Raw genomic sequence first — 21,996 nt, 5'->3', positions numbered from 1 at the left:
TTTGGATTTAATTTAACAGCCTTTATGTACAGCTGCTCAGCTCCTGTCAGACTAATATAATTTAGCTTCCTTGAATGGAGCAAAACAGTGTAAGACCATCTGTAAAACTTGCCATTATTTGATTGCCTTGAAGATGTAGTTACAATTATATGTTTATATTGTACTTAACTTGAAACAGGATTCATTTATTTTATTAACCTACAGAATTCTGGTCCATAAATGTAATAAAGAACTATAGAGGTAGTCCTCAACTTATGAATAGAGCCGAGGTGGCGCAGTGGTTAGAGTGCTGTACTGCAGGCCACTTCAGCTGACTGTTATCTGCAGTTCAGCGGTTCTAATCTCACCGGCTCAAGGTTGACTCAGCTTTCCATCCTTCCGAGGTGGGTGAAACGAGGACCCAGACTGTGGGGGCCATATGCTGACTCTGTAAACCGCTTAGAGAGGGCTGAAAGCCCTACGAAGCGGTATATAAGTCTAACTGCTATTGCTATTGCTATGATCACAATTGAGCCCAAAATTTCTTTTCCTATATATGAGAAATTTATTAAGTAGGTTTTGCCCCATTTGACAACTTTCCTTGCCACATTTGTTAAGTGAATCACTGCAGGTATTAAATTAGTAACAAGTGCTAATTTGTGACGTGAATCCGGTTTCCCCCTGCTTGTCAGAAGGTCACATGACTCCGGGACACTGCAACCGGCATAAATGTGAGTCAGTTGCAAGCATCCAAATGTAAATCAGGCCACCGTGGGGATGCTGCAACAGTCATAACTGTGAAAAGTGGTCATAAGTAACTTTTTTCAGTCCCTTTGTAACTTTGAACGGTTACTAAGTGAACTTTTCTAAGTCAAGGACTACTTGTATTACACTTTTGCTCTTGGCTAGACTGAACCAGATGGCAATGGTGGCTGGAAATCGTGACCTGACAAAATCGGGCACGACAAAAGCATGCCTACAAAACCACGTCGCTAAAACCACGACGTCATCAACGTGCCGACAACAGCGCGTTGACAGAAGGGCGCTTTACAACAGCGCTTCAACAGAAAGCCGATTTAACTTAAGATAAGGGTTAGGTTTAGGGTTAGGTTTAGGTTTAGGGTTAGGGTTAGGTTTAGGGTTAGGTTGAGGGTTAGGTTGAGGGTTAGGTTGAGGGTTAGCGTTACGTTTAGGGTTAGGGTTAGCGTTACGTTTAGGGTTAGGGTTAGGGTTAGTTTTACAGCGCGCTTCTGTCGCTGCGCTGTTGTTGGCGCGATTCAGCGCTCATTCGTCGGAGCGCTTTAGAACTCACGGTTTTGTCACCGCAGTTTAGTCGGGCGCGGTTTTGTCGTTCGCCCTTTTGTCGGTGAACCGCTGGGAATACTTTCCTCCTCAACATATGTTAGTATACCAGCTTTGTCTTTTTATGGAAAGGAATGATCTATGTATTATCAGCCTTGCCCTATTTATGGTCAGATGCCACACACTCATCTTTAAAATGGATTTTCACTGCAATGACACAGTGCCTTTGAAAAAGATTTGGAGGTATCCAAACTCCTGTAGGGAAAATTTCATGGGGCATAAAGATACATACATATCCACTTTTTCTTCATCCACAAATCAGATAACCAGTGGTGAGATCCTGCCGGTTTAACAACCGGTTTCATGATTGCATGTTTTGTGTTGAGCGCACGAGCACAGTTTTACCGAAATTTATCTTTCATGTTACTTCTTGGGGAGTAACACAGCTGAGATTGTGGCAATCTGCTCTGCCGCGCTAATCAGCTGAGAGGATATAGGTAAGTAAAGCGCAAGGGCAGGTGGGTAGGTGGGTGGGTGGGTTGGCCAACCTGATCATTGGAGTGAACTAGTTCGCTCTCAGCTGATCGTCAGAGCTACCGGTTTGCCTGAATCGGTCCAAACCGGCTGAATCCCACCTCTGCAGATAACGGTTGAGAAAATTCAAAGGGAAGAATTTACAAAAGGTGGTTTTTGACTAGGAATCTTAACTATTAACTTATTGGGTCTGATTTGATTCTAAATCCAGTTCTAAATTCGGAAACTAACCCCTGGTGCTGAATTATTGCTTCAGTAAAATTCTATCGAAGACTGCTAACTTCCCTTTAAACTTTCCCAGGCCTCTGAAGAATTCTGGGGACTTTGTTTCATCTATCTCCATCACCTCTGGGAAACTGTGAAATTATGGAAATATTATTTCTAGGGAAACTGATTCATTTACAATGTAAAGGATGATCCTGACAATTATAGACCAATTATCCTCCTCAACATAAACAGCAAACTTTATGCAAGACACTAGAATGGAAACTCCAGTACTGGCTGAAAGAGAGAAGCAATTTGGCTTTAGGGAAGACCAATCTACCATTGATCAATAGTAGATTGGCCTAGTATTCGATCATCTCATTGAAAAATGCTTCTCCTTCAGCACAGCTTCCCTACATGCTGCTTTCGTAGACTTCAAAGCAATTTTTGATTCTATATCCCAAGCTAAATTGTGGGAAAAACTAGAAGCCTCCTTCTGATCAACATCTACTTCATTTAATAGGTGTGCTACATGAAGGGACTTCACTCAAAATAAGATGTAACTCCTGGGACAATCTCACCAGTGCCGTTGGAACTGAGTAAGGCATAAAACAAGGCTTTATATTGACCCCCGTGTTATTCAGTTTCTGTATTAACTTCATGGTGGGCCATCATCTCAACATGAAATTTCATACATACCCAAACCCACACTCAGAAGTTATTGGAAGACATATATCTCATGCATACATTTTACTCTATAAAGACAATGTAGCAATATTTTCAAAAGCATCCATTGGCCTTAAAAGAACCTTGATAACACAGTAGTGCAAGGAGGCCAACTGATGCTCAAATATCAGAAAACCAAAATCATGACATTTGCCAAAAAGCCCAAGAACCACTCCTGGAGGATCGATGGCCACCAGGTTGAGCAGGTCTCCTGGAGATAGTCCTTCATTCTGCCAAGCATAGGGAACGCCATGGAGAATACACTGCTGAAAATGCCATCCTCAAATTACTTGAGAGTTGGCTACTGTACACTTCCCGCACTCAAATTATTTGAAGCTAAGCCAACAACACAACTACTTTATGGTGCTTCAGATCCCCTTCCCGAATTTTGCATCAATAGAACTTGTTCAATCTAAATTTCTAAGATCAGCCACTCAAAGAGCCACTCAAAGAGCCGCTTAAAGAGCTGAGGTGGCGCAGTGGTTAAATGCAGCACTGCAGGCTACTTCAGCTGACTGCAGTTCTGCAGTTCGGCTGTTCAAATCTCACCGGCTCAGGATTGACTCAGCCTTCCATCCTTCCGAGGTGGGTAAAATGAGGACCCGGATTGTTGTTGGGGGCAATATGCTGATTCTGTAAACCGCTTAGAGAGGGCTGAAAGCCCTATGAAGCGCTTTATAAGTCTAACTGCTATTGCTATTGTTATAAGTCCCCAAATGGGTCTCTAATGCCATCCTGAGACTGGAGACAGGCCTGATAAAAGTGGAATCTAGAGTGTGGGTGACATACTCAATTATTAGCTCAGACTATGCTTTTTTCATGAATGAAGGTGAATATAGGTGTCTCGGGATAATGTTGCAGTATCCAATCTGAATCGGTCACTGGGACCAGCAGTTTTGTCTTTCAGGTTTTCGGCCTCATACTGGAGCCCATCTTCAGGGATCTTCTCTCTAGAAGAGTGTGTGCACTGAAGATGGGCTCACGTCCAAAAGCTCAGATGATAGAACCACTGGATGACCAACCCAGATTAGATCCTATCCTTCTTTTCACATTTGGTCTTGCCTCATTTACTCTGAGGGATGACTTTCGGTTCACTTTGAAGAAACAAACAATGGCAAGTGAAATCTCTCCAGGTTTTCCATTCAGCGTGAGTTATGACGATCAGGCCAAAGCTCTCATTAAACAGTGTGTAGCAGACACAGAGCACTAATTGGACTTAGCCAAGTCCCCAAACTTTATTGCCAATGAATCCAATAGGTACTCTGTCTCCCTTGTGACATACCTAGCTAAAAATACCTAACAACCAGAGACCTTTACCCTGGTACAATGTCATACCCTCAGCTGTCCTTGAAGGCTGATAACAGGAAAATTCCCTACCCAGAGAGACAATGTCCTTGTAACTCGGGACACACAGGAACAACACAGCACGTATTTTTCCAGTGCCTGTATTACAGAGAAATCCATACTAGTGTCATCTCACCATTACAATATAAATACCTAGAGTGCATAGGACAATTCCACATCTTCCTGTTGCTTGCAGATCCTAATCCTGCTACAACTTATAATGTTGTGAGGTACCGGGCAGCAGTGCATCATTGTGGATCTGTGCCATAAACTAATCTTAATGAGTGTTTAATTTGTTGTTTAAGAATTCCTTGCATTGTGATAGATTTAGTCCTCCCTATACTAGATTTGTGGCTCAGTGGCTAAGATGCTGAGCTTGTTGATCAGAAAGGTTGGCAGTTCGGTGGTTGAAATCCCTAGAGCCGCATAACAGTGTGAGCTCCCGTGACTTGTCCCAGCTTCTGCCAACCTAGCAGTTCGAAAGCACATACAAAATGCAAGTAGAAAAATAGGGACCACCTTTGGTGGGAAGTTAACAGCATATAATATTCTTGTAAGCTGCCTTGAGAGACGCAGTGGTTCAGTGGCTAAGATGCTGAGCTTGTCGATCAGAAAGGTCGGCAGTTCGGTGGTTTGAATCCCTAACGCTGCGTAACAGAGTGAGCTCCTATTACTTGTCCCAGCTTCTGCCAACCTAGCAGTTCAAAAGCATGTAAAAATGCAAGCATAAAAATAGGAACCACCTTTGGTGGGAAGGTAACAGCATTCTTTGGCATTTAGTCATGCCGGCCACATGACCACAGAGACGTCTTCGGACAGCGCTGGCTCTTCGGCTTCGAAACGGAGATGAGCATCGCCCCCTAGAGCCAGGAACGACTAGCACATAAGTGCGAGGGGAACCTTAACCTTTACCTTTATAGTAGATTTTAAGTTTCCCTGAATCAATATGATGTTCTTACCTCTCCCTTTAGATTTTTAATGATTGTTTTTAAACATGTTTTAGTTTTGTTCTCATATTGTTAGCTATTTTTTATACTTTTATACTATTTTCTTTATCTGTTGTACTTGTTTTTTAAATCCTCCGAACGCCATCCTCTTTATGGCTGTTGTGTGTGTGGGTGTTTGCGTAGGTACTGTATATAATAATAGTTTTATCCTTTTAAAAATTATTGTTTATATTCCACTCTCCTTATGCTGGTCTGTGACCTTAATAAAGATCTGATTGATATCTACAACAAGAAAAGGGAGTTAGCCTTGAATCTGTTGCTGCTCTGAGTCAGGATTGTATGAGCTTTTTGACAACAACAAAAAAACAACCACATGACCATCCCAGGAATTTGCACGGCAAAGCACGGGGCCTGAAGGAAAACATCTGAGAGCTAAGATAGACAAAATAGGTTTCTGTGGCTAAAGCTTGCTCCATCTGTCCTTCAAATCTACTTTCAGGCCTGCATGGTTTTGTTAAAGTAATCTTAGAGTAAAATAGAGTAGATAGTTCTGAGTTTGCACATTGAGGCAACCGATATTGTTTAGCCCTAAAAAGGAATGGATACGGCGATCCATGGAAGCTGTTTCGGCTGGATATACCCAAGGGGACGCCAGTCCCAAGGGTCGACAGAGCCCGATTTCAAAACCGTTGCTTGCGTAGACTTACGAAAATCAAGTACTCTGAAAGAATATCCAATGCTGAAATCCGCCGAAGATGTGATATCAATGAAAATGTATCTGCCATTATAGAACTTAGACGCTGGCGCTGGCTAGGCCATACATTGAGAATGCCAGATAATCGAATCCCAAAAATTTCCCTGCTTGCAGAGCCTGGTCCGACCTGGAAACGGCCAAAAGGAGGTGTTCGTCTAACCACTCTGCGTCACTTCAAACGGAAAGCTGAAGATATAGTCATGCGCCCATTCAATCTTAGCCGAAAATCATATAATAGCGACTGGCTGCACCACCTGACAACCTTAGCCCAGGACCGAAAACAGTGGCGTCAAATTTCAATGGAAGTCGCCTATACCCATGATGGGTGAAGAGGCGTCAAGTACAAGTACAAGTACAAGTTCTGAGTGTGCTTCTTGTCTGGATTACCTCGCAAGCAGAGCAGAGGTGGGTTGCTCCCGGTTCACCCCGGATTGGGCAAACTGGCAGTAGCGGCAGTGGGAGCCGAAGAGGCAGCGGAGGTGGCGTTGGTGCTTCAGGAGGACAGGCGGCAGGTGGATGTCCTGGGGCTGTTGCACATGTGCACCATCTGCCCTCCTAGAGCACTGCTGCCACCACCCCTCTCAGCCCCAGAGCAGTGGCTGCGTCTTCATTAAGGGCTGCCTGCCCACCCACCCACTGGCCAGCCTGGCCTGGATGCCAACCTCGGAAGGCAAGCAGGCATTGGGGATTGCCAGGAAGGCCGTGTGGAAGGCAAGCAAGCATGGCAGGTCTGCAGGGAAGGGAGTAGGTTGTTAGCAAAAAGAGCCGAGGTGGCGCAGTGGTTAGGGTGCAGTACTGCAGGCCACTTCAGCTGACTGTTATCTGCAGTTCAGCAGTTCTAATCTCACCGGCTCAAGGTTGACTCAGCCTTCCATCCTTCCGAGGTGGGTGAAATGAGGACCCAGACTGTGGGGGCGATATGCTGACTCTGTAAACCGCTTAGAGACGGCTGAAAGCCCTATGAAGCGGTATATAAGTCTAACTGCTATTGCTATTCACATAAATCTCGGCATAAAAACTTTCTCCTGGAATGTCTCCCAAGGACCTTTTGCAGGCAGAAAAGTAGAGTCAGCCAAGGAAGTCATACAATAATGAAGAGTTGGGCAAAGCAAAGCAAAACTGACACCTTCTGCTATTTGCAACCATAAAAATATGCCAAAGAACATTATTTCTTTAGTAAGCTACATGAACAGCAAGGGAGAAAAATAGAAAGCTTTTCCACAGGAAAATGAGGATTTGGGGAAATGGGCAGCAGATTTCAGCCCAGTAGAGCTTTTGAATATAGATCTAAGTGTTGGCAATGCTCTGGTGTATTATTTACTGCCTGAGATATTTTCTTTTTTTTTTTCAATAGCCTTGGGGCATGGCATATCACTCCTGCTTCTGCCAACCTTCATTAGATCTCTAAATATCGCAACATTGCTTGTGCAAAACTGGCCTGCTTACTTTAAAAAAAAAATAAAAGATGTTGTTTTGAAAATTGTACACAGTTCTAGGACTGTCCTGGGTTTAGGATGCTTTGTTTTGGGTTTGTGTTAGTTTAGGTTACCGTTGGTACCCAGAGTCAATTGGAGTCAGGCAGTGTCCAAGTTGAATTAAATAAATAAATAAATAATAAAATGAGATAAAAATGATGAAGAAACAATGAAAGAAACGACAGTGCTTGACTTGAGGTTTCTTTCTTTCTTTCTTTCTTTCTTTCTTTCTTTCTTTCTTTCTTTCTTTCTTTCTTTCTTTCTTTCTTTCTTTCTTTCTTTCTTTCTTTCTTTCTTTCTTTCTTTCTTTCTTTCTTTCTTTCTTTCTTTCTTTCTGCCTGCCTGCCTGCCTGCCTGCCTGCCTGCCTGCCTGCCTGCCTGCCTGCCTGCCTGCCTGCCTGCCTGCCTGCCTGCCTGCCTGCCTTTCTCCTTCCTTCCTTCCTTCCTTCCTTCCTTCCTTCCTTCCTTCCTTCCTTCCCTCCCTCCCTCCCTCCCTTCCTTCCTCCATCCCTCCTTCCTTCCTTCCTTCCTTCCTTCCTTCCTTCCTTCCTTCCTTCCTTCCTTCCTTCCTTCCTTCCTTCCTTCCTGGTGTATGTAGGATGATTTCAATTGAAGACTTCTATCTAATGCAGTGTTTCTCAACCTTGGCGACTTTCAGTCCTGTGGAGTTGAAGTCCACAGGACTGAAAGTCGCCAAGGTTGAGAAACACTGATCTAATGCATGATTGTCAAACTCAAGTCCTGCAGGGTTCCCCTAGAAACAGTGAAGGACTGGCCCGCAGTGCCTCTGCCAGCAAAAACGGAGCTCGGGAGGACCCTCCTGAGCTCTGTTTTCACTGGTAGAGCATTGCAGGAGGCCATCCCAGGCAAAAACAGAGCTTGGGAGGATCACACCTGGCCCTCTTGAGCTCCATTTTTGCTGGCAGAGGGTTTCAGGAGATCATTGCAACCGAAAATGGAGCTCGGGGACCTGTTTTCACTGGTGGAGTGCTCAGGCCACCACAGGCACCCCCAACAGGAGTGACATCAAGGTAGCCATGCTCCCCCCCCTTGAGGTCAAACACAACCCTGATGCGGCCCTCAATGAAATTGAGTTTGACACCCCTGATCTAATGCAATCTTTCTCAGCTTTGGAATTTGAAGTTGTGTGGTCTTCAACTCCCAGACTATCACAGTATCATCTTCCTTTCTGCCAGCCTCGAAAGCAATGTTTTTCGACCTTGTCAACTTGAAGATATGTGGACTTCAACTCTCAGAATTCCTCAGCCAGATGCGCTGCCCGAGGAGTTCTGGGAATTGGAGTCCATGCATCTTAAAGCTGCCAAGGTTGAGAAACACTATTCAAACGAAAAGCGAAATGAACAGTTCATATGCGGGATCAGAATCAGTGATTGTCAAAGGTTGGATCGTTATTGCATAATTGGACAAACTCTTATTAGAATAGAATAGAATAGAATTTTATTATTTGCATGCCGCCCTTCTCTGGGAGGACTCAGGGCGGCGAACAATTCAAGGGGGAAAAAGGGGAACATAAAAAACAAAATACAAATAATAAAAGTAAACAACAGTCGCACAACCATACATGTCGAGAGGGGAGGGAACTCATCACCCCCAGGCCTGCCGGCAAAGCCAGGTTTTGACGGCTTTTCGGAAGGCCTGGAGAGAGGTGAGGGTCCGAATCCCTGCGGGGAGCTCATTCCAGAGGGCCGGAGCTGCCACAGAGAAGGCCCTCCCCCGGGTAATAGCCAGGTGGCATTGGCTGGTAGATGGCACCCGGAGGAGGCCAACCCTGTGAGATCTAATGGGTCTGTGGGAGGTAATTGGCAGCAGGCGGTCTCTCAAGTACCCAGATCCCATACCATGAAGGGCTTTATAAGTTACGACTAGCACCTTGAAGCGTATCCGGAGACTGATCGGTAACCAGTGCAGCTCGCGGAGGATAGGTGTAACGTGGGTGTACCGAGGTGCACCCACAATCGCTCGCGCGGCTGCGTTCTGGACAAGTTGAAGTCTCCGAATACTCTTCAAGGGCTGCCCCATTTAGAGCGCATTGCAGTAGTCCAGTCTTATTCAAGTTTCCATTTAGTGTTGGAAAATCAATTAAAATGAATCCATGTTAGGATAATGGATTTTGTTGGCTTTTCATTCCTTTTTCATAATTGTTGCGGTAGACCCCTCAAACTAAATTGATCTTGTCAGTCATCTTCACTTTCTTGTATCATATCTCAGCTATGCATTTGATTCCATTATGCATCCATTACGGTACAGTTGTTATGATGCTGTAAAATCTCTTTTCTACTTAAAGTATTTATTCTTACTTGGTAAGGGAAGCTGACATCTTTGATAGGCTGTTTTCAGCTTTCATTGTACCTACTGTATATAAAATTCATGAATGTAGCTAGTGCCCAATAAAACAGCCAGGAAATATATAACTAATGAACTGTATCAGCTCTTAGCATTGTTTTATATTCTAATTGCTCAGCTTTGAAATGTCATACAACGTAGAAATGCAATCACAGCATTCTCTTACATGGTGCCACAAAATGTTTGCCATTCTAATCTGCATTGGTTCCACCACAAAACCGCGTTCGACTAAACCGTACTCGACGAAACCGCGTAGCTGACATAATCAACAGCGCAACAACAGCGCGGAGACAGAAGCACGCTGTAAACGCTAAACCTAAAATTAACCCCTAAACCTAACCCCCCTAAACCTAAACCTAATCCTAATCCTAAACCTAACCCTAAACCTAACCCTTAACCTAACCCTAACCCTAACCCTAACCCTAACCCTAACCCTTAACCTAACCCTTAACCTAACCCTAAACCTAAACCTAACCCTTAACCTAACCCTAAACCTAACCCTAACCCTTAACCTAACCCTAAAGCTAACCCTAAAGCTAACCCTAAAGCTAACCCTTACCTTAAGTTGAATCGGCTTGCTTTCAAAGCGTTATTTAAAGCGCCCTTCTTCCTCCGCGCTCGCTGTTGTCGCCCTGTTGATGACGTCAGCGACGCGGTTTAATCGGGCGCGGCTTAGTCGAGCGCGGTTTTGTCGTGCCATGATCTGCATCATTTCTCAAGACGGTGAGCCAATACTTCTGGGGGACCCCCAAGTTGAGAAAAGCTGCTTTAATTTATTGTTGGCCTTTGGAAAGTAACACATTTTATGCATAACAAAGATCTTGATAGAAAAAATATTTTGCATAGCTGCATCGTACTACCACTCAATTTCTCTCTCTCTTTCCTGTTAGTTGTGTTTTATTGCTTCCAAGCAACATAATGTATTCTTCACATTGGGTGCTTTTAAATGGACGAAGCATTAGCATTTGCTTATCTCTTCTAGTCTTTCCCAATATTCTGTGGGGAAATTAATTTTTAAATAGACTTTGTTATAATCTATACTCATAATGTTCTTGAAAGATTAGAAAGAAAAATGCTGTGTTGCAGCGTTGAAGATAAAACTTCCCGAAGCCAATTTTAAAAAAAGAAGTTTGCTTTATGATACATTAAGGACTCAGATTTTTAGACTAACAGGTTTCAAAGGTTAAGATTGCTTTAGCTTAAGGACTTAGATTTTTGGACCAGCAGGTTTCAAAGTAAGTATAAGTTCTTTGTCAAATGTTGATTTTCTAAAAAAGTAGGCTACTGTTTAAATATTAAGAGTTGTAGTACATAGAAACCCACTCAGACAGTGTATTGAATATTTTTATACACTTTAGCTGTAAAGTTAAGCAGGTTTGATCCTGGCCAATTTCTGGGAGAAAATCATAAAAGAGAATTCCTATGGGCATATTTATTTATTTATTTGGAAATTTATATTGCCGCCTATTTGCACATGGCGATTTAAGGCAGCTTAAGGGTAAAGGTAAAGGTTCCCCTTGCACATATGTGCTAGTCGTTCCCGACTCCAGGGGGGCGATGCTCATCTCTGTTTCAAAGCCAAAGAGCCAGCGTTGTCTGAAGACATTTCCGTGGTCATGTGGCCGGCGTGAGTAAACGCCAAAGGCACACGGAATGTTGTTACCTTCCCACCAAAGGTGGTTCCTATTTTTATGCTTGCATTTTTACATGCTTTTGAACTGCTAGGTTGGCAGAAGCTGGGACAAGTAATAGGAGCTCACTCTGTTACGCAGCGCTAGGGATTCGAACGTCCGAACTGCTGACCTTTCTGATCGACAAGCTCAGCATCTTAGCCACTGAGCCACTGCGTCTCTCAAGGCAGCTCACAAGAATATTATATATATATACAGTTTATATTTGTATATATATGCTGGTTTTCGGCTTAAAACATCAGCCTGAAGATGGCGAGTGAGACCACGCCGAAACGTTGCCAAGACAATCTCAATCTTACACGGGAAAACACCCAAATACAACAAAACCAGCATAACTACACCCATGAAAATCTACAAACACACACACACACACACACACACACACACACACACAAAACAATATAAAAACAATAAAACTAATAAAAGAGAATAATAAATTAATAACATAATATAATAAAATAACCCTCCACCCTGTCGACAACACATCACACGAGCCATCCAATTCGCTCCATCTCGCTCTGCGTTCCCCAGGCCTGGGGTGTCTTCCAGAAGAGTGTTAGAGTGGGGGCCATTCTAATCTCTGGGGGAATGATGTTCCAGAGAGAGGGAGCCACCATGGAGAAGGCCCTTCTTCTGGGTCCCATCAGGTATATCTCCCTCGGGGATGGGACCTGCAACATTCCTTGCCTCCATTCTATGGAGAAAGAATGTACAATAATGTTACAAATAAAGAATTTCAGTGGGCAATTCTAATTAAGTTCTATTTTCTGATGAAAACTCTACTATTTTCAATCATAAATGCCTTGATTAGATAATCATAAAAAATTTAGTGACAGCCAACTAACTAGTTAATCCTGGTTGTATGTTATATATGATTGCATCAAGTTGTGCCATTCTACTGATGGAACAACATTTATCAGCAAAACAAAGACACATTTATACATTGATGCATACAATATATCTTAGGATGTTCAATGACGCCAGAGATCAACAGGATAAAGTAGTGGCTTTTTGCTAAGCCGAATGGACAGAAATGCTGATGCTACACTATAGATAAATGCTGAGAGTCTACAAAATGAAGCCATGGCGACTCTCCTGATTATTTCACTGGAAGCTGACGCCATGTTCTCTTTGAAGATATCTTTATACTGATTAAGAATTCTGGGACACAATTGCGTCCTATGTCATACAGTCCCTGTACTGCAATAATACTGGAAATAGAATTTTGCAATGTTCTGATTCTACCTTGCTGCTTATTTTAAGTTAGGAAGAACAGACCTTATGTAATGAAGAGTGAACTGGGATTGCTGGTTCAATAATTCCATCCAGATCATTCTGTTCTCCCTTACTCAGGAGCCTAGGGATTAGCTCTGTAAGGTTGCCAAAATAGATTTGCTCTTGATATCATCAGGAGTCATGGTTGACTTAAGGGAAATGTTACTTTTATGTGTATAGTAATAAAACATTGGCAAATATGCACTTGACTTTACAGGGCATAGAAAAAGGAAGGCCTGGCCAGGAAGAGAGCCCTGAAGAAGACCGGAGGGATATGGAATGGGTGGATCAAATGGAAAATAAATTGTCACCCCAAATAAATACAATCTTTGATGTGTCGGTGTACCGTTGTTGCTTCATTAATAAGAATAGCTGCCTCCGTTATAGAACAGTAGCTTGTAGATTGTGAGTTTGCTAAAAGATGTTGCCAAAATTCCTGGTAATGTTTGAAAGGGACAGTTTGTTGTGTGAAAGAGTTGTCATTGTACCCCATTAGAGGAAGACAATTACTTTCATAGAAAGAGATTCTGCAATCCAATGAACATTCATTGTGTAATTTCCTTTTGAAAGCAGGGACAATTGTTAGCTTTTTTGTGCAAAAAGATTAAATATCTGGTAGTACATGCATATACAAAGTTTAAGTTGGTGATTGATACAACACAAACCGTGGCACGACAAAACCGCGCTCCACTAAAGCGCGCCCGATTAAACCGCGTCGCTGACATCATCAGCAGGGCGACAACAGCGACCGCGGAGAAAAAAGGGTGCTTTAAATAGCGCTTTGAAAGCAAGCCGATTCAAGTTAAGGTAAGGGTTAGGTTTAGGGTTAGGTTTAGGGTTAGGTTAAGGGTTAGGGTTAGGTTTAGGGTTAGGGTTAGGTTTAGCGTTAGGTTAAGGGTTAGGTTTAGGGTTAGGTTTAGGTTAAGGGTTAGGTTTAGGGTTAGGTTTAGGTTAAGGGTTAGGTTAAGGGTTAGGTTTAGGATTAGGTTTAGGGGGGTTAGGTTTAGGTTTAGGGGTTAATTTTAGCTTTAGCGTTCACAGCGTGCTTTTTTCGTCGCGCTGTGATGACGTCAGCTACGCGGTTTCGTCGAGCGCGCTTTAGTCGAACGCGGTTTTGTGGTGGAACCACGCAAACATCAATTATTGTTCCTTGGTGCTTTGCTGAACAGTGAGAGATATGTTACACAGATTGCATTTTGTTAATATGAAAAATCCTGCGTGTATGAATAACATATTCGGACAGATGTGATGTGCAGGCCAAGTTCTTACTTTGAAGAAAGTTTAAAAGCAATGTATGTTCTGGCTTCCGGTATTCATGAAGGAGAAATATAATGGGTAAAAACAAACCAGCTAAGCTATTGGATAAAACACATTTAATCAAAATGTGTCTGTATAGCAGAAATAATTTATGTTTCTGCTTTATGGCAGCATTTTCAAAAGTCTAGGACAGGTACTTTCCTAGACTTTTGTCTGTAAGGCTTGTACAACCTTGATGAACTTCAAAGTTGGTTTGCTATTGCAGTACACAAGTTTGCTGGCAAGCCAGACCTATGAATTATTTAATTAGATTAGGTTTGCAAATGTTTATGAGGTCTTTAAGCCACTTCTCATAAAATACATGCTTCTAGAACAGTGTTTCTCAACCTTGGCAACTTGAAGATGTCTGGACTTCAACTCAGCGAATGCTGGCTGGGGAATTCTGGGAGTTGAAGTCCGGACATCTTCAAGTTGCCAAGGTTGAGAAACACTGTTCTAGAAACTCACCCTGTACAGAATATAAAGAAGCAGCATTAATAGATTTCAAGCCAAGATACTAGCATTTCAGTAAACCAGATTTTTTTTAAAATTCCAGTATTTGGCAAACCATTTGGATTTGCAGTTCACCAAAACTCCCAACTGGGATTGCCAAAATATTTGCTGTGTATTACGGTATTTATGCATTTATGCTTCTTTATAATTTGGATTTATAAGGCTGTCCCCACTCAAAAATGATTAGGGGGAGTGGAAATTAAAAACTCGAGATGTTCTTATGCTAAAAAAGCAAACAAAATGAACCCAAAGTGAACTCACATATCAGGAAACACACATCACAAAACAAATAATATGTAACAGATTGACATATCCGTGACCTGCTGCTCCAGTGTTTATGAAAAAAGAGGGTTTTTGAAAAAAAAAAATCCAAAGTTTTTTACTTTTTCATACAAGTTTACACATATTATAGAAACAACGTGTTGATAGGATCTTTCATCCTCTCATTTACATAATTCATTTTACATCATAGTTTTGTTTTCACTTTTGGTCAAATTATTTTCTTCCATTATTTTTCATTTTTATACTTATTTTTTCTTAACACACGAACAATATCTTCACTTGCCCCTTCAAAGTACACCAAATTATCATTCCATATTTCTCTATTGGTATATTTTACTATAAACAATATATATATATATCCTTTAATTAAATTTTAACATAGAGAGCATTTTTTTCAATTTTTTTCTGCAATTAACAATATACTATAATTTCTTTATTTCTTAATTAGTTACATAACAATATCAATCACACTACTATTCCCTTTAATCTACTAATGTAGATTTTTTTTTAAAAAAGAGGTTTTTAAAGACCTTTTGAAGACTGGCAAGGTTTGATGCAGTCTGAACTCTTGGAGTGGGGAGGAGCCATTTTAAAGGACAAGAGCCATGATAGAATAAACTGTTTACTTCAATTACCATTTGTCAGGACATAAAGACACACAGACTGCCAGATTTTACAAGGCTGACAGAAATGTCAGAAGAAAAACTGGCCCTCAGAATGCCAGGGTCTTTGCCATGAAGAAGTATATAGTTGATCCCCAGGACGTATTGGTATAGAACATATTGATAACCAATGCAGTTTGTGTAACAGAGATGGTACATGAGTGCAGTGCACCGAGGTGCATGCACAACTGCTTGTGCCCCTGCATTTTGACCAGCCTTACTGCCAAATGGTCTTCAAGAACAGGCCTGTGTACAGTGTATTGCAATAGTCCACACACGAAACAGGGCTTCTACTCAGAGGTCTGCAGATACAATCGCCATGGAGAAGAATTGACATGTGGGAAGTTATCACCAAGCCCTCTCCCAGAAAAATGAAATATCCTAGGAAATATTGAAAAGGCAGAATATTTCTCTGGATGTGAAAAGAAAGAAACATGTTTTAAAAGACAGAATAGTTGCCTGTAGCTTCCTGCCCATCCCCACTTTGTTAATGGGCCATTAAGAAGGACCAGCTAGTCCCTTTTACATAATAAAGACTTCTCCACTGCAGCAACAGGGGGGATGGGAGTAAAGGCATGATAATATTGGCCCTTTACTCAACTGACCTCATGGCATCTGAGAACTCAACTAAACCGGATTCAAAACACAGCCTAGAGAGTTGCCCCTGCATGGCCCCATGGGAGTCTGACAACCAATCAGAATACATTTCTTACACAGGAACAGGAAACAGAGAGGTGGGACTAAACAGGTTATAAAAAGCCTAGCAAGCCCCTCCTTCAGCCCTTCTCTTCTTCTCCACCAACATTAAAGCATGTGATCACCTTTTCTGTTCAGGGCTCAAGCCATGTGGTCCCGTCCACCAATAAACCATCTTTCCAAGCAGCCTCCATGTCTCCAGTGTCTTTTTCCCCACTTGGAGCCGAACCCAGAAGGACATTTCTTTCATCAGACACTCTTGCCATTCTTATCACCAGTGGGTAGACTGAGACCTGAGCTCTTAACAGTACTTGGTGGTGTCCACTTTGAGTTTTATACCAACATCTCTTCAGGCACTCCATTTCCCTCAAATTCTTCAGTAAAGCAAACATTTGTTTTTCGACTGGAGAGAAATTGTGCTATTTTATCAAGTGCTCTGGCCATATTACATAGGTCACCCAAACATAAGGTGAATTGTTTACCAGACTGGATGATCTGGATCTTTCTGGGAAGTGCTTGAATAAATATACAGGTTGAAATTGTTGGTTGCTTAGGGGTTTATGGTCTGGGATAGATGCCAACTGGACACAGTCCATAGCAGATCTGCAGACTTAGTACACAGGAAAGTGTCACATTGATAAATTAAAAATCATTGCAGGCCACAAAGGAATACCTGGTATATTTAGCAGCTGATGGAATGGCAGCAATGCTGGAGGTGGCACTGTGGCCTGGAGGTTTTGTAGGATCTTGACAGTGCATCTTTTGGGGCAACAATGGTGAATTTATTAACTTTTAAAAAATGTCTGTGGGCTATGCAGATCTGCTCAGAAAGCTACATATTGGCAGGCCTGGTCTATAGTGATGAGCAGGGCAATGTCTTGGGGAATCATCAGGGATTATTTTGAGCATGTAGAGCAGGGGTGTCAAACTCGATTTCACTGAGGGCCGCATCAGAGTTGTATTTGACCTCGGGTGGCTGGGGGAGCATGGTTGGGGTTGATGTGGACAGGGTGGGCATAGTCAGCTTAACGTCACTCTTCGAGGCTCCGTTTTTGGCTATGACAGCCTCCTGCAGACTTCTGCCAGGGAATGGGCTCTGTTTTCAGCTGCAACAGCCTCCTGCAGCCCTCTGCCAGTAAAAACAGAGCCCAGGGGACCTGCACATGGCCCGCCCAGGCTCCGTTTTTGGCTGAGACAGCCTCCTGAGCCTCCTTTTGGGCTGAGACATCTGCCAGCAAAAACGAGCTCGGGGGGCCGTGTGTGGCCCATCCGGGCTCTATTTTCCCTGGCAGAAGCTGCATGAGGCCATTGCAACCAAAAATGGAGCTTGGTAGGTCTGCACAAAGGCAGCATGGGACGGTGTTTTACTGTTTTCAGGGCGGCCCCGTGGGCCAGATCTAAGCACTTTGCAGGCCGGATTCAGCCCATGGGTCTTGAGTTTGACACCCCTGTTGTAGAGTCTGAGGAAGTGGCTCATTTTGTCTAGTTGTGGGCCATGCTATACCTTCTTGAGCACGTTACGAACATTTCTGATAGAAAATATTTATTTCTGGTAAGCTTATGTTGTTGATTTACCTGAATGTGTTTTCTCCGCCTGAATTGATGAAGGCTGCTGTAGAATTAGGAGGGAATATACTTGAGATACTTAAGAGCCGAGGTGGCGCAGTGGTTAGGGTGCAGTACTGCAGGCTGCTTCACCTTACTGTTATCTGCAGTTCAGCGGTTCAAATCTCACCGGCTCAAGGTTGACTCAGCCTTCCATCCTTCCGAGGTGGGTAAAATGAGGACCCGGATTGTTGGGGGCGATATGCTGACTCTGTAAACCGCTTAGAGAGGGCTGAAAGCCCTATGAAGCGGTATATAAGTCTAACTGCTATTGCTATTGCTACTTGTGTTACCTTGCCCAAAACATAAGCGGGTTAGCCCTATCAGTGTATTTGACAGTCTATATTGATGAGTAAAAGAACAGGTTAAAACACAGAGCTGTGGAAGACGTCACTTATACATTGCTTAAAATTCCGCTATGTTAATTTTTAGCTTGCCAAATAATTCTCATTGGTACCTTCTGATTTATATCTTGTAGAATTGCCGGGTGTATTTAAATTGATGACCTCTACCACTGAAATCTGCTTCAGCACCATGACAACCGAAGTAGCAGAAGTTGGGGAATTGTCTTTGGAGTCTTTGGTGACTTGCAAACTGTGCTTATCTGAATATTCACTGGATAAGATGACCGCTCTTCAGGCTTGCAATTGCATCTTTTGTACCTCAGTAAGTATGGACAACAATATTGTTGAAAGAAAATAATGGGCTAAAAAAACATTTCTGTAACATTAACTAGCAGATTACTGCAGTAATTAATGATATTTTAAATATTATATTCTTTGTTAGTTGCGTGTCCGGTCCATTAAGACCCCTTGGACAACATTCCTCTAGGCATTCCTGTCCTCTACCATCCTCTGGAGTCCATTGCTTTGGTGACTCCATCCAGCCACCTCATTCCCTGTCGTCCCCTTCTTCTTTTGCCTTTAATCTTTCCCAGCATGAGGCTCTTCTCCAGTGAGTCCTTCCTTCTCATTAGGTGGCCAAAGTATTTGAGTTTCATCTTCAGGATCTGGGCTTCTAAAGAGCAGTCAGGGTTGATCTCCTCTAGGACTAACCGGCTTGCTTGCCTTCAGTGGTGGGTTCCTACTGGCATTGGTACCGTTTTGCTTTGTGTATGTTTCGCTGGCGTTGCACTCGCATGCGCACTGTAAATAGTTCTGTGCATGCGTGAAGACCATGAACAGCTAATAAAAAACATAATGGCAATGGCAGCGGAGACCAGGGAACTGATTCGGGGGCGTGGCCAGCCTGGGTTGCTGCCAGTTCTGCGACCCAGGCCAAATTACCACTACCAGTTCGCCTGAACCGGTGCGAACTGGTAGAAACCCACCTCTGATCACCTTGCTGTCCAAGAGACTCGCAGGAGTCTTCTCCAGCACCATAGTTCAAAGGCCTCAATTCTTGGGCGTTCAGTCTTTCTTATGGTCCAACTTTCACAGCCATACATTGCAACTGGGAAAACCCATAGCCTTGACTACACACACTTTTTTTTGGCAGGTTATATTCTAGAGCAGGGTAGACAACATGATGTTTATGGTCACCAATGACTTTGTGCACCAGGTTCTAAACAGACTCCCTTCATCTTAAAAAAAAATATTAGATATTTGGCCTTCCCAGATGCTTTATTTTTATTTTTTTTAAATAGGAGAAATCTGGCATCTGCAAAAGCCCTGACCTTTCCCATCAGTAATAAATATACAGCTGTATTTTTTCTGATTTTTATAAAACTGTATTACATTGAACCCGGTTCAGGGCTGTCTGTTCTAATTGGGTAGCAGCATTCCGGGGCCTCTGCAACAGAGCATTCCCTACCCTTTGCTGACATCTTTTAGATGCATGATATTACACCCAAAATCCAGCCATGCAGATCATGCGCTTGTCTGCCAAGCTGTGGGTCCTTTTTTATTCCTACTAACCCAGTGAAATGATGGAGAAATATTATTTCTGTAAGGGACTGCAAAACTCTTGTCAATCCACCTGTCAATAGGACAACTGTCTCAAAATAGATGAAAAAGAAAAGATTGACTTTGAAAATGGGAGAAGTTTGGACTGAGGTGAAAAAAAAATAGTATAGAAAAAAAAGGCATCCTTATGGGATGGACAGTGATGGAAGTGACTCAGAATGATAGCTTCTGCTCAGTGGTGGGTTTCAAAAATTTTTGGAACCTACTCTGTGGGTGTGGTCTCCTTTGTGGGAGTGGCTTGCCAGCCATGTGACCTGGTGGGAGTGGCTTGCCGGCCATGTGTTTTCTTTCTTTCTCTCTCTCTCTTTCCTTCCTTTTGTCTCTCTGTTCCTTTTTTCTTTTTTTTCATCTCTCTCTCACTCTTTTTCTTTCTTATTTATTTATTTATTTATTTCGTCCTTTCTTTCTCTTTCTCTCTCTCTCTGTGTCAGTCTGTGTGTGTGTGAGTGTGTGTGTGTGTGTGTGTGTGTGTGGCAGTGGTGGGTTTCCAAAATTTTTGGAACCTCTTCTGTAGGTGTGGCCTGCTTTCCGGGTCCACTGGTGGAACCTCTTCTAACCGGTTCGGTAGATTTGACGAACCGGTTCTACCGAACAGGTACGAACTGGTAGGAACCCACCTCTGCTTCTGCTCCATTCTAAACTTATTATTTGTTGCCTATAGACAAGATCATCAGAATAGTTCTCAGACATTAAACTAGTGATGGTTAACCTTTTCCGGGCCGAGTGCCCAAAGCCCATGTGCACACATACGAATGCATGTGCACATGTCTGAATTCCCAAAATGCAATGCATGCACTCTGCCCCAACACATGCGTGTGTGACTCCTGAGTATATCCCCTGTGCATGCACGGCAGAGAATCGAAGGCCAGCTGGCTGGTGGAAGGCATGTGCGCATGCATGTCAAAGCTGAACTGGAGTGATGGCTCATGTGCCATCAGAGAGGGCATTGCATGCCACCTCTGGCACGCTTGCCATAGGTTTGCCATCATGAGTTTAAACAATCCTAAACCAGAAAGGCATTTTATTGATGTATACCTGCCTATGTTTGTATGTGTTTGTATCTGGGGTGGGTTCGGCTTCTACTGGTTCGCTCAAGGATGTGCTTTGGGTGCGTACGTGCTAGATTAGTGCTATGTGCGCATGCGCAGAAGCAACAAACAAGATGGTGGAGCCTACAGTGCCATTGATAGAACCAGTTTCAGGCATGTGTTTCAGGCCGAACCAGTCTGAACCTGTAGGAACCCACTTCTAGTATGTATGTATGTATGCATGCATGCATGCAATTTAAATTCTGGGAGTTGAAGTCCACAAGTCTTAAAGCTGTCAAGTTTGAACACCCCTGGGGGTTTTTTTCTAAAGGGTTGGGGGAGCAAAGGTCTTGTAATTTGACAGTTTTAAGACTTGCACACTTCAATGCCAGAGTTCCTGAGCCAACATGACTGGAGGAGGAATTCTGGGAGTTGAAGTCCATAAGTCTTAAAGCTGTCAAGTTTGAACACCCCTGTTTTTTCTTCTTCCAAGGATTAGGGGTTCAAGGGTCTTGTAACTTGACAGCTTTAAGACTTGCGTGCTTCAAATGCCAGAGTTTCTGAGCCAACATTTTGGTTGCTAAGCAAGAGCGTTGTTAAGTGAGTTTCACCACATTTTACAAGTTGGCCACGCCCACCCAGTCACATGACAGCCAAGCTACTGCCACAAAACAGGCCACACCTACAGAATAGGTTCTAAAATTTTTTGAAACCCACCACTGCTATATATATGCATGTGACTGGAACAGCATATACATCCGAGTGAATATTTAAATAATAAATAATTTGAGTGCTGAGGCTCTTTGGGAATTAAGCCACAAAAGCAGGCTGCCAATAGCTCTGAACTAGTGAAGAAACCAATGTTCATACTTTTGACGTATAACAAAGAATTCTTGAAAATCAGTTTGGATAATGGTAAAGTTTTTCATAAACTTTATGAAACTTTATAAACACGTATTTGGATCAAGTTTCTCCTTATTAATTTTATTAATTTTACAATAATATTTTTGTTATTGAATTGTCTAGAACAGTAAATAAGGGGTTACATATAGTACTACTCATTTTAAGCAAACACATGCACATTAAGGAATGCAGAATTACAAGTCCTTCAAGCCTTGATAATGGCCTCCTAGAACTCTTATTTGGCAGGAATAGTAGATTGGGGCAACTGAAGTTCAATGACATTGACTTCATATTTCACAAGATGTTTGTTGCTTACATGACCTCTTACAACATTTGTTTGAACTCTTAACAAGTTTATTTGGGGTGAGCTAGATAATGTATACTATCTTTTGAAACCTGAGTATTATTTCGGCATTTTATTCCCGTAAATTAGAATCCAAGAGAAGACCTTG

General features: G+C 42.6%; 1 protein-coding gene across 2 annotated transcripts in view; it reads left to right on the top strand.

Annotated features, from left to right (window-relative positions):
- The window catches only part of RNF144B (ring finger protein 144B), a 66,052-nt gene that overhangs the window by 6,385 nt on the left and 37,671 nt on the right, over window positions 1–21,996 (top strand). Inside the window, exons 2-3 of one of the 2 annotated variants that reach the window (XM_014060603.2) lie at window positions 2,543–2,618; window positions 18,128–18,315. In XM_014060603.2, coding sequence (XP_013916078.2) covers window positions 18,151–18,315 — 165 coding nt within the window. In that variant the 5' untranslated portion in view covers window positions 2,543–2,618; window positions 18,128–18,150. The remainder of the gene's footprint in view (window positions 1–2,542; window positions 2,619–18,127; window positions 18,316–21,996) is intronic. The other variant, XM_014060602.2, reaches the window with a different exon arrangement.

The sequence above is a fragment of the Thamnophis sirtalis genome, unplaced genomic scaffold, assembly GCF_051295495.1.
Source record: "Thamnophis sirtalis isolate CommonGarterSnake01/CBP01778 unplaced genomic scaffold, rThaSir2_p1.2 scaffold_2, whole genome shotgun sequence".
NCBI lineage: Eukaryota > Metazoa > Chordata > Lepidosauria > Squamata > Natricidae > Thamnophis > Thamnophis sirtalis.
Note: the sequence above shows the minus strand (reverse complement) of the source record. Positions and strands in the feature narration are given on the sequence as shown.